This window comes from Oncorhynchus kisutch, linkage group LG15, assembly GCF_002021735.2.
Source record: "Oncorhynchus kisutch isolate 150728-3 linkage group LG15, Okis_V2, whole genome shotgun sequence".
NCBI lineage: Eukaryota > Metazoa > Chordata > Actinopteri > Salmoniformes > Salmonidae > Oncorhynchus > Oncorhynchus kisutch.
In genome coordinates this window covers 8,538,646-8,551,860 of record NC_034188.2, presented here as the reverse complement: position 1 = coordinate 8,551,860, position 13,215 = coordinate 8,538,646, and the positions used below count along the sequence as shown (strand labels likewise).

Sequence of the window (13,215 nt, the reverse complement as noted above, 5' to 3'; positions counted from 1 at the left end):
GGTCCTGAATGTAGGCTACACACACACACACGGATTAAACTGAACCAATTACATAAAGAACCTGGATAGTTTCCAAACTTCCCATTTTTTTGCCCAGTTATTGTTAGCTAGCCTCGTATGAAAACTAGTACTTACCGGCAGGGTATCAGAGGTCTTCTGCTCCATATTCACCACCTCAAACTCGGACAGACCTTCCTACAAGCACCAAGGAGGACAATGATCCAGACTGGTCAGTATTAAAGGGATACTTCAGGATTTTGGCAATGAAGCCCTTTATCTACTTCCCCAGAGTCCGACCAACTCACCTTTTTTATTTGTATGCCTCTGTATCCAGTAAGGAGGACGTTAGCCTTGGTTCGGGAAACTACCTCTAACTAGCAGTAGCGCAATGACTGGAAGTCTATGAGAACAGCTAGCATGATGCACTAATGCCAGTTAGCGACCTTCTTAAAACTACACACAGAGCCCCCCCCCCAAAAAAAAATGATATCCACAAGTTCACCCAACTCTGGGGAAGAAAAAGGAACTTCATTGCCAAAATCCCAAACTATCCCTTTAAGTAAACCAATACAACTATTTAGTTAACCAATACGGTTATATATATATATATATATATATATATATATTTATTTTTTGACACTTGTAGCTACAATGTATTGAACGTAAGTGAACCTTTAAAAATGAAACTACTTTCAGTTAGCTTTCGCTGGAAGCCAGAAACCAGTTGGGACAGACACCACCACCAGACATGTGAATGTTATGTTTCAGATTTAGGCTAATGAGGCTGTACTTATTATTGAGCAAGCTGAGCAGCCCAGCACATTATCTATAAAATGTAAAGTACTATATAGCTATAAAGTAAAATCTCTGTTTACTTACGCTGGGCTGATCATGATGTAGGGCCTTCTCCGTTGAGAGACACGACTGACTTGGTCTCTGGTCGTTACTGGGCTGACGGTGAAGCTTCCCCTGACCTGAAACAGTTAGGAGTCACACCACGGTTATAGGGTCAAAAAGACATTCAAAATAGCTTCTTATCAAAGGGCAATTTCTCAAGCAAGAATTTTGCTAGGAGTGTCTGGGAGGGGTATGAAAATGACCCGTTAAGGACAGAGAGATTAGGACCTCCTATTGGTCTATTAACTAGTGATGTCACCAAGGCCAAAACTCCATCCCACCAAAACAGGCTGAAATTTCAGGTGGTATTTTCAATCAGCTCTTACACTAAAATGACATTATCATTTTAACAATATTACACCAACCTCAGTGTGGAAATGTATATTTAAAATTATTATTATTATTATTTTTTTTAAACAGGACAATCACGTTTTTGATTTCACTGGGCCATTGGTGATAACATATTGCTGCAAATCATGAATAATCAGGTAGGAAACCCATCTCTGATACCATACCTTGTGTCTCAGTCTGAACAGGTCCTCCCATACACAGACTGGTAGCGAAGCTGGAGGTAGAAGACTTCAGGGCCTCGTTGTCTCTGACCAGCTCCTCTACACGCTGACGCAACTTAGAAGCCTCCCACTGAGACTCCTCCAACAGGTCTCCTACACACCAAACCATTAGTAACAACCGTATTCACAGCAGTAACAAACTGTTCCTACACACCAGACAGACTGTCAGAAACATCTTGATTTGAAGTAGTCACTTGTTCATTTTGGGTTGTGGCATAGAGATGAATGTTATTCACAGTCGACATGACCTATAATACGTGATGGATAGACGGTAGCTAGTGTTTCTGATGACTAACAACTAAAATCATGCTGACCCTGAGAACATTACTCATTACAGAGAAACAGCACATAACCGAAGAATGGACCACACCAACTCAACAAAAACATACAAGGTCACAAGTCACTCGAGAAACTCCCTGCAAACATTACAGCACATAGCCAAAGAATGGAATCAGATCTAACCACATTGTTCCTACAAGGCTATGAGAATATGTCCCCATAATGTATAGGTCACAACACTAATCTCGACAGAGGAGTGTGATGAGGGTTGAGGGGGGGGGGGGTATGGTCTTGAGATCTGTCAGATGGATACTACCGGTCAAAAGTTTTAGAACACCTACTCATTCAAGGGTTGATCTTTATATTTACCATTTTCTACATTGTGACTCATAGTCAGATGTGCCGAATACAACAGGTATAGTAGACATTACAGTGAAATGCCTACTTACGAGCCCCTAACCAACAATGCAGTAAAAAAAATAAATAATTTAATTTAAGTAATTAAAGAGCAGCAGTAAAATAACAATAGCGAGACTATACACAGGGGGGGGGGGGGGACCAATACAGAGTCAATGTTAGTTGAGGTAGTATGTACATGTAGGTAGAGTTATTAAAGTGACTATGCATTGATGACAGAGTAGCAGTGGTGTAAGGGGGGGGGCAATGCAAATAGTCTGAGTAGCCATTTGACTAGATGCTCAGGAGTCTTATGGCTTGAGGGTAGAAGCTGTTTAGAAGCCTGTTGGACCTAGAATTGGTGCTCCGGTACCATTTGCCATGCAGTAGCAGAGTGAACAGTCTATGACTAGGGTGGCTGGAGCCTGACAATTTTTGGGGCCTTCCTCTGACACCACCTGGTATAGAGGTGACAGACCATAACAGACCATGTTCTGTTATAATCTCCACCCGGCACAGCCAGAAGAGGACTGGCCACCCCACATAGCCTGGTTCCTCTCTAGGTTTCTTCCTAGGTATTGGCCTTTCTAGGGAGTTTTTCCTAGCCACTGTGCTTCTCCACCTGCATTGCTTGCTGTTTGGGGTTTTAGGCTGGGTTTCTGTACAGCACTTTGAGATATCAGCTGATGTACGAAGGGCTATATAAATAAATTTGATTTGATTTGATTTGATTTAGAGGTCCTGGATGGCAGGAAGCTTGGCCCCAGTGATGTACTGGGCCGTTCGCATTACCCTCTGTAGTGCCTTGTGGTCGGAGGCCGAGCAGTTGCCATACCAGGCAGTGATGCAACCATGCTCTCGATGGTGCAGCTGTAGAACGCTTTGAGGATCTGAGGACCCATGCCAAATCTTTTCAGTCTCCTGAGGGGGAATAGGTTATGTCGTGCCCTCTTCACGACTGTCTTGGTGTGCTTGGACCATGTTAGTTTGTTGGTGATGTGGACACCAAGGAACTTGAAGCTCTCAACCTGCTCCACTGCAGCCCCATCGATGAGAATGGGGGCGTGCTTGGTCCTCTTTTTCCTGGAGTCCACAATCATCTCCTTTGTCTTGATGACGTTGAGGGAGAGGTTGTTGTCCTGGCAGGAGGAATCCCGGGAACATATTCCAGTCTGTTCTAGAAAAACAGTCATGTAGCTTAGCATCTGCTTCATCTGACCACTTAATTTTTTTTTTTTATCTAGGTCACTAGTGCTTCCTGCTTTAATTTTTGCTTGTAAGCAAGAATCAGGAGGATAGAATTATGGTCAGATTTGACAAATGGAGGGAGTGTTTTCTTTTCCTTTGGTTGCACATTTAATATGTTGATAGATATTTGGTCAAACGGATTTAGGTTTCCCTGCATTAAAGTCCCCGGCTACTAGGAGCGCCACCTTTGGGTGAGCGTTTTATTGTTTGCTTATGCAGGAATACGGCTAACGTAAACAGCTACGAAGAATACGGATGAAAACTCTCTCAGTAGGTTGTGTGGTCTACAGCTTATCATGAGATACTCTACCTCAGGCGAGCAATAGCTCGAGACTTCTTTAGATATTGTGCACCAGCTGTTTTTTACAAAAACACATATTCCTCCGCCCCTTGTCTTACCAGACGCAGCTGTTCTATCCTGCCAGTACATCGTATAACCAGCCAGCTGTATGTTCATATTGTCATCGTTCAGCCACAACTCTGTGAAGCATTAGATGTTACAGTTTTTAAAAGTCCCGTTGGTAGTTTAATCTTCCGCATAACTCGTGCAATCTTTGGAGAATAAAAATGATGTTTGCTAGCAGAACGGAAGGAAGTGGGGGTTTATTCGGTCGCTTACGAATTCTCAGAAGGCAGCCTACCCTTTGGCCCCTTTTTCTCCGCCACCTCTTCACGCAGATCAGGGCCTGTTCCCGAGGAAGCAGTATATCCTTTACATCGGGATTCTGCTAGTCCGTGGTGAGTAATCCCAGTCCTGATGTCTAGAAGTTATTTTCTGTCATAAGAGACGGTAGCGGCAACATTATGTATAAAATAAGTTGCAAAAATAAAGTTGCAAATACACAAATCGGCTGTGGCCACGTAAAACGTCTGCCTTCTCCGGCGCCATCTTACAAAACTATGAATGATGTGGTAGCCATACTGGTTAAGTGTGCCTTGATTTCTAAATAAATCACTGACAGTGTCACCAGCAAAGCACCCCCACACCTCCTTCTCCATGCTTTATGGTGGGAAATACACATGCAGACATTATCCGTTCACCCACAGCGTGCTTCACAAAGACACAGCGGTTGGAACCAAAAATCTCAGATTTGGATTCTAGACCAAAGGACAGATTTCCACCGGTCTAATGTCCATTGCTCGTGTTTCTCGGCCCAAGCAAGTCTTCTTATTGTGTCCTTTAGTAGTGGTTTATTTGCAGAAATTTGATCATGAAGGCACATGTTGAGATGTGTCTGTTACTTGAACCCTGTGAAGAACTTACTTGGGCTACAATTTCAGAGGCTGGTAACTCTAATGAACTTATCCTCTGCAGCAGAGGTAACTCTGGGTCTTTCATTCCTGTGGTGGTCCTCATGAGAGACAGGTAACTCTGGGTCTTTCATTCCTGTGGTGGTCCTCATGAGAGACAGTTTCATCATAACGCTTGATGTTTTTTTACAACTGCAGTTGAAGAAACTTTCAAAGTTCTTGAAATTTTTAATGACGGAATGTCATTTCTCTTTGCTTATTTGAGGTGTCCTTGCCATAATACGGCCTTGGTCTTTTACCAAATAGGGCTATCTTCTGTATACCACCCCTACCTCGTCACAACACAACTGATTGGCTCAAACGCATTAAGGAAAGAAATTCCACAAATTAACTTTTAAGAAGACACACCTGTTAATTGAAATGCATTCCAGGTGATTACCTCATGAAGCTGGTTGAGAGAATGTCAAGAGTGTGCCATCAAGGCAAAGGGTGGCTATTTGGAGAATCTCAAATATATTTTGATTTGTTTAATACTTTTTGGGTTACTACATGATTCCATGTGTTATTTCATAGTTTTGATGTCTTCACTATTAATTGTACAATGTAGAAAATAGTAAAAATAAAAGGAAAACCCTGGAATGAGTAGGTGTTCTAAAACTTTTGACCAGGGGTGTAGTTAACCCAGGTCTACTGCTGTACAGTGGCATTGGTACAATGGCACAAGTCCCTACAATAATACAGGATGATGGGGATGTTGTTTAAAGACATGTCTTACAATCATTTAAAATTAACCCAGAACTAAAAGTCTGCTGCAATTTGGTCAGATGCCACACTTATGTGTCTATGTTTTCTGTCCACAAGAGATTAGGACCATAATAAAAGAGCTAGACCAGAGCGGCAGGCTGCGTCACAAAAGCAGGTACGGACCTAAGCTCTTGAGTCCCTTCATCCTCTCTCGGAGAACGCTGTTCTCTTCCAGCAGTAGTCTATAGCTGCTCCCTCCAACTCTGCTGCCCTCCTCCCTGGCCTCTCTGGCCTTAGCCTCGCCCCCGCCTGGGTCGTAGATGTGATAGGGCCCTTTTCCTTCCATTGCCACGGATTCACTTACCAGGCATGGTGCTGGGAACTGGAGGAACAACAGAACAGAAAAGTCAATAGAAAAGAACCAATAGAAAAAGAGAGGCAGAGCTGTGTGGGAGGTTTCAGTTAGGGGATGTGTTTTGACTATGCTCAGTAACTTGTGTGACAGTACGGGGAAATAGGCCCATGTCATGTTTACCGTTTGTGATGGGAGAACCTAGACTTTAGTAGCCTGGTCACAGATCTTTTTGTGCTATCATGTCAACTCCATGGCGTGGCAATGAATGACAAGGAGTTGACAAATAGATCTGGGACCAGGCGAAGTCTATAGCTCTAGCACACAAGGCTAAGGGGGAAACTAATAGACATTGAGATGATCTTTAGCATGACATTACAAAATGCAAATCTCATACTACCTCCTACAAGAGGGGAAGTACCAACCTCCTACAAGAGGAGAAGTACCAACCTCCTACAGGAGGAGAAGTACCAACCTCCTACAGGAGGAGAAGTACCAACCTCCTACAGGAGGAGAAGTACCAACCTCCTACAGGAGGAGAAGTACCAACCTCCTACAGGAGGAGAAGTACCAACCTCCTACAGGAGGAGAAGTACCAACCTCCTACAGGAGGAGAAGTACCAACCTCCTACAGGAGGAGAAGTACCAACCTCCTACAGGAGGAGAAGTACCAACCTCCTACAGGAGGAGAAGTACCAACCTCCTACAGGAGGAGAAGTACCAACCTCCTACAGGAGGAGAAGTACCAACCTCCTACAGGAGGAGAAGTACCAACCTCCTACAGGAGGAGAAGTACCAACCTCCTACAGGAGGAGAAGTACCAACCTCCTACAGGAGGAGAAGTACCAACCTCCTACAGGAGGAGAAGTACCAACCTCCTACAGGAGGAGAAGTACCAACCTCCTACTCCCTCATATACAGTGCATTCTGAACGTATTCAGACCCCTTGACTGTCTCCACATTTAGTTACGGCACAGCCTTATTCTAAATGGATTTAATAACTTGTTTTTATAAATCAATCTACACACAATTCCCCATAATGACAAATTGAAGAGGTTTTTAGAAATGTTTGCAAATTTAAAATAAAAAAAACAGAAATACTTTATTTACACAAGTATTCAGACCCGTTGCTATGAGACTCGAAATTGAGCTCAGGCACTTCCTGTTTTCATTGATCATCCTTGAGATGTTTCTACAACTTGATTGGAGTCCACCTGTGGTAAATTCAATTGATTGGACATGCTTTGGAAAGGCACATGTCTATATAATGTCCCACAGTTGACAGTGCATGTCAGAGCAAAAACCAAGCCATGAGGTTGAAGGAATTGTCCGTAGAGCTCAGACACAGGATTGTATCGAAGCACAGATCTGGGAATGGGTACCAAAAATGTCTGCAGCATTGAAGGTCTCCAAGAACACAGTGCCCTCCATCATTTTTAAAATGGAAGAAGTTTGGAACCACCAAGACTCTTCCTAGAGCTGGCCACCCGGCTAAAATGAGCAATCAGGGGAGAAGTGCTTTGGTCAGGGAGGTGACCAAGAACCTGATGGTCACTGACAGAGCTCCAGAGTTCCTCTGTGGAGATGGGAGAACCTTCCAGAAGGACAACCATCTTTGCAGCACTCCACCAATCAATCAGGCCAGCTCCTCAGACGGAATCCACTCCTCAGTGAAAGGCACGACTGCCCGCTTGGAGTTTTCCAAAAGGCACCTAAAGACTCACAGACCATAAAAAACAAGATTCTCTGGTCTGATGAAACCAAGATTGAACTCTTTGTCCTGAATGCCAAGCGTCACGTCCGGAGGAAACCTGGCACCATCCCATGGTGAAGCATGGTGGTGGCAGCATCATGCTGTGGGGTTGTTTTTCAGCGTCAGGGACTGGGAGACTAGTCAGGATCGAGGGAAAGATGAATGGAGCAAAGTACAGAGAGCTCCCTGATGAAAACCTGCTCAAGAGCGCTCAGGACCTCAGACTGGGGCGAAGGTTCACCTTCCAACAGGACAACGACCCTAAGCACACAGCCAAGACAACGCAAGAGTGGCTTTGGGACAAGTCTCTGAATGTCCTTGAGTGGCCCAGTCAGAGCCTGGACTTGAACCCGATCTAACATCTCTGGAGAGACCTGGAAATAGCTGTGCAGCGACACTCCCCAGCCAACCTGACAGAGCTTGAGAGGATCTGCGGAGAAGAATTGGAGAAACTCCACAAATACAGGTGTACCAAACTTGTAGCGTCACACTCAAGAAGACTTGAGGCTGTAATCGCTGCCAAAGGTGCTTCAATAAAGTACTGAGTAAAGGGTCTGAATACTTATGTAAATGTGGTATGTCAGTCTTAAAAAAAATAATAATAATAATTTAGACACATTTGCAAAGATTTCTAAAATCCTGTTTTTGCTTTGACATTATGGGGTATTGTGTGTAGATTGATAAAGGGAAAAAAAAGCTATTTTAGAATAAGTCTGTAACGTAAACTAAAATGTGGAAAAAGTCAAGGGGTCTAAATACTTCCCGAAAGCGTTGGAGGAGAAGTTCTGTTACATAAAAACCATTGTTTTGGTTTCCCACTAAATCATTTACAATGCAAAGAGTCACATATGAACGTCACCATCAAAGGGGACTTCTGTAAAAGCTATTTCAGGACAGGATCATTTCAAATGTGTAACTTACAAACACTCATGTGGTCAAGTCATTGAGTGATAACAACGTTGTAAAAATGCCAGAAAAATGACCGTGCAATAATAAAAAACGGAACTTCCAGACAGAAAAGATGAGAAACAAAGACATTGTACAGTAGTAACCAGACGATTAGTAGTTGATCTCAGTTGCAAAATAGAATAACGAAATTAAAGACAATATATTAAAACCAATTGAATTGAAACTGGATGTTGTCATGAGATGTGATGATGTCCACCGAGAGACAAGACAACATGACCCAACTCACTCTGTCTTTTCGGCCTTTCTTTCTTTCTTCGTTCATTTATAGATTAGAAGAAGAGACGACTAAAGTATCCAGTCCAGAAAACAGTCCCTGATTAGATGACAAGCGAGAACAACAGATCTCGCGGTTCAGTAGTTAGGAGCGACATCCTTGATAGTTTCACCGCTGGCTTTAGTTAACGATACAATTACGACTAGCCATGGAGCTAGCTAGCTAATTAGTCATTTCAGTTGCTAAGATGCCGAAAAAAAAACAGTTAGTTAACGTTAGCTAACAAAGTAGTACATCGGACTGTATAGCAAGCTAACATTTAGCTTATTTGAACGATAGCCCTTTTCGCGTTAGATAACGTTATATATCTAAGTGAAAGTATTTCTACAGGATAACGTCCTGGCTAACAAAGTCATGCAAATTATAGCTAACATGACACAATATATAATGGATAGCAAACTAACTAGTCATTTGTTACGCAACAAAAACCAGTGTCTGATTCCAGACAACGTAACTAGCCAACTTTCTATACATGTTAATGGTAAGCAAACAGATCTTTGGTTTATGTTAGCTACCTTTCTGCTTCAGTGGCTCCATCCATTTACCCAGACACCAATTGCGGAAGTGGCCTCTGCTGTAACCTGGGAAATTCCACCTCGCTGTCGTTTGATGTTGTAAACAGTTGTGGTTGACAAGCGGACCGACCAATGCAGAAGCTTGACACAGGCTGTGTTAATCTTTAAAGAAACCGTGCAGTTTTTTGTTGTTGCTCCAAACTTTGGTAGCTCAGGGATTGATTGGGGGGTATGGATGACGGCAGCCAGAGCAAGGCTTGAACCCGTGACCTTAAAGCTAGAATCCTTAGTTGAAACAATAACAAAGACGTCAAGCCACCTCTGGTTTGGTAAAAAGCTGAGGGATGGACCTGGACATATGTAACCACTCTCAAATTCATAGACCGAGCTATAGATGCTAAGGACTGACTGTCCATGATACCACAATTATGATTTGGACCATGTTATGAGGCTATACAGTGTGCCTGTTTAAATTTATGTTGTTTACAAACATTGGTGTAAAACAAATGTATATTTCGGGTTGAGATGGGGTACGACTGTTAAACTAATCTCATTAAGTGTTTATAAATTATATTCTTCAAGAATCGGCTATATGTCATTCATTTATAAGTCCCCCAAAAATATGTAGCAACTAAGGATTTTAGCTATAAGCTCTGCACCTCTAGGCAGAGGCTGTAGTACAGTCACATAGACTTCACTACTCCTTTATAGCTCTGCACCTCTAGGCAGAGGCTGTAGTACAGTCACAGACTTCACTACTCCTTTATAGCTCTGCACCTCTAGGCAGAGGCTGTAGTACAGTCACAGACTTCACTACTCCTTTATAGCTCTGCACCTCTAGGCAGAGGCTGTAGTACAGTCACATAGACTTCACTACTCCTTTATAGCTCCGCACCTCTAGGCAGAGGCTGTAGTACAGTCACATAGACTTCACTACTCCTTTATAGCTCCACACCTCTAGGCAGAGGCTGTAGTACAGTCACAGACTTCACTACTCCTTTATAGCTCCACACCTCTAGGCAGAGGCTGTAGTACAGTCACAGACTTCACTAATACTTTATAGCTCTGCACCTCTAGGCAGAGGCTGTAGTACAGTCACAGACTTCACTACTCCTTTATAGCTCTGCACCTCTAGGCAGAGGCTGTAGTACAGTCACAGACTTCACTACTCCTTTATAGCTCTGCACCTCTAGGCAGAGGCTGTAGTACAGTCACAGACTTCACTACTCCTTTATAGCTCTGCACCTCTAGGCAGAGGCTGTAGTACAGTCACAGACTTCACTACTACTTTATAGCTCTGCACCTCTAGGCAGAGGCTGTAGTACAGTCACAGACTTCACTACTCCTTTATAGCTCTGCACCTCTAGGCAGAGGCTGTAGTACAGTCACAGACTTCACTACTCCTTTATAGCTCTGCACCTCTAGGCAGAGGCTGTAGTACAGTCACAGACTTCACTACTCATTTATAGCTCTGCACCTCTAGGCAGAGGCTGTAGTACAGTCACAGACTTCACTACTCCTTTATAGCTCTGCACCTCTAGGCAGAGGCTGTAGTACAGTCACAGACTTCACTACTCCTTTATAGCTCTGCACCTCTAGGCAGAGGCTGTAGTACAGTCACAGACTTCACTACTCCTTTATAGCTCTGCACCTCTAGGCAGAGGCTGTAGTACAGTCACAGACTTCACTACTCCTTTATAGCTCTGCACCTCTAGGCAGAGGCTGTAGTACAGTCACATACTTCACTACTCCTTTATAGCTCTCCACCTCTAGGCAGAGGCTGTAGTACAGTCACAGACTTCACTACTACTTTATAGCTCTGCACCTCTAGGCAGAGGCTGTAGTACAGTCACAGACTTCACTACTCCTTTATAGCTCTGCACCTCTAGGCAGAGGCTGTAGTACAGTCACAGACTTCACTACTCCTTTATAGCTCTGCACCTCTAGACAGAGGCTGTAGTACAGTCACAGACTTCACTACTCCTTTATAGCTCTGCACCTCTAGGCAGAGGCTGTAGTACAGTCACAGACTTCACTACTACTTTATAGCTCTGCACCTCTAGGCAGAGGCTGTAGTACAGTCACAGACTTCACTACTCCTTTATAGCTCTGCACCTCTAGGCAGAGGCTGTATTACAGTCACAGACTTCACTACTCCTTTATAGCTCTGCACCTCTAGGCAGAGGCTGTAGTACAGTCACAGACTTCACTACTCCTTTATAGCTCTGCACCTCTAGGCAGAGGCTGTAGTACAGTCACAGACTTCACTACTCCTTTAAAAATCTCTACAGGACGAATTACTATTTCCATGATGTTCTATATACAGTGAGGGAAACAAGTATTTGATCCCCTGCTGATTTTGTACGTTTGCCCACTGACAAAGAAATGATCAGTCTATAATTTTAATAGTAGGTTTATTTGAACAGTGAAAGACAGAATAACAACAACATCATCCATGTCAAAAATGTTATAAATGGTTTTGCATTTTAATGAGGGAAATAAGTATTTGACCCCTCTGCAAAACATGACTTGTTGGCAATCACAGAGGTCAGACGTTTCTTGTAGTTGGCCTCCAGGTTTGCACACATCTCAGGAGGGATTTTGTCCCACTCCTCTTTTCAGATCTTCTATAAATCAAATCAAATCAAATTTATTTATATAGCCCTTCGTACATCAGCTGATATCTCAAAGTGCTGTACAGAAACCCAGCCTAAAACCCCAAACAGCAAGCAATGCAGGTGTAGAAGCAAGTCTATAAGTCAGTAAGGTTTCTAGGCTGACGTTTGGCAACTCGAACCTTCAGCTCCCTCCACAGATTTTCTATGGGATTAAGGTCTGGAGACTGGCTAGGCCACTCCAGGGCCTTAATGTGCTTCTTCTTGAGCCACTCCTTTGTTGCCTTGGCCGTGTGTTTTGGGTCATTGTCATGCTGGAATACCCATCCACGACCCATCCACGACCCATTTTCAATGCCCTGGCTGAGGGAAGGAGGTTCTCACCCAAGATTTGACGGTACATGGCCCCGTCCATCGTCCCTTTGATGCGGTAAAGTTGTCCTGTCCCCTTAGCCCTAAAACACCCCCAAAGCATAATGTTTCCACCTCCATGTTTGACGGTGGGGATGGTGTTCTTGGGGTCATAGGCAACAATCCTCCTCCTTGATGCCAAAGAGCTCCATTTTGGTGTCATCTGACCACAACACTTTCTCCCAGTTGTCCTCTGAATCATTTAGATGTTCATTGGCACACTTCAGACGGGCATGTATATGTGCTTTCTTGAGCAGGGGGACCTTGTGGGCGCTGCAGGATTTCAGTCCTTCACAGCGTAGTGTGTTACCAATTGTTTTCTTGATGACTATGGTTCCAACTGCCTTGAGATCATTGACAAGATCCTCCCGTGTAGTTCTGGGCTGATTCCTCACCGTTCTCATGATCATTGCAACTCCACGAGGTGAGATCTTGCATGGAGCCCCAGGCCGAGGGAGATTGACAGTTATTTTGTGTTTCTTCTATTCGCGAATAATCGTACCAACTGTTGTCACCTTCTCACTAAGCTGCTTGGCGATGGTCTTGTAGACCATTCCAGACTTGTGTAGGTCTACAATCTTGTCCCTGACATCCTTGGAGAGCTCTTTGGTCTTGGCCATGGTGGAGAGTTTGGAATCTGATTGATTGATTGCTTCTGTGGACAGGTGTCTTTTATACAGGTAACAAACTGAGATTAGGAGCACTCCCTTTAAGAGTGTGCTCCTAATCTCAGCTCGTTACCTGTATAAAAGACCCCCGGGAGCCAGAAATCTTTCTGATTGAGAGGGGGGTCAAATACTTATTTCCCTCATTAAAATGCAAATCAATTTATAACATTTTTGACATGCGTCTTTCTGGATTCTTTTGTTTTTATTCTGTCTCTCACTGTTCAAATAAACCTACCATTAAAATTATAGACTGATCATTTCTTTGTCAGTG

At 43.5% G+C, this 13,215-nt stretch overlaps 1 protein-coding gene across 30 annotated transcripts in view; it reads right to left on the bottom strand.

Moving 5' to 3' along the window:
- LOC109878037 (TNFAIP3-interacting protein 1-like) overlaps nucleotides 1-13,215 on the bottom strand; it is a 35,869-nt gene that overhangs the window by 16,799 nt on the left and 5,855 nt on the right. For 10 of the 30 annotated variants that reach the window (XM_031789559.1, XM_031789557.1, XM_031789547.1 and 7 more), the window contains 4 exons: nucleotides 5,571-5,769; nucleotides 1,413-1,562; nucleotides 880-974; nucleotides 136-195 (listed from right to left, as the gene is read on the bottom strand). In XM_031789559.1, the coding sequence (XP_031645419.1) occupies nucleotides 136-195; nucleotides 880-974; nucleotides 1,413-1,562; nucleotides 5,571-5,733 (468 nt within the window). In that variant the 5' untranslated portion in view covers nucleotides 5,734-5,769. Of the gene's footprint in view, nucleotides 1-135; nucleotides 196-879; nucleotides 975-1,412; nucleotides 1,563-5,570; nucleotides 5,770-8,687; nucleotides 9,377-13,215 lie in introns of those variants that run through there. The other 20 variants (XR_004202974.1, XM_031789541.1, XM_031789551.1 and 17 more) reach the window with 7 other exon arrangements.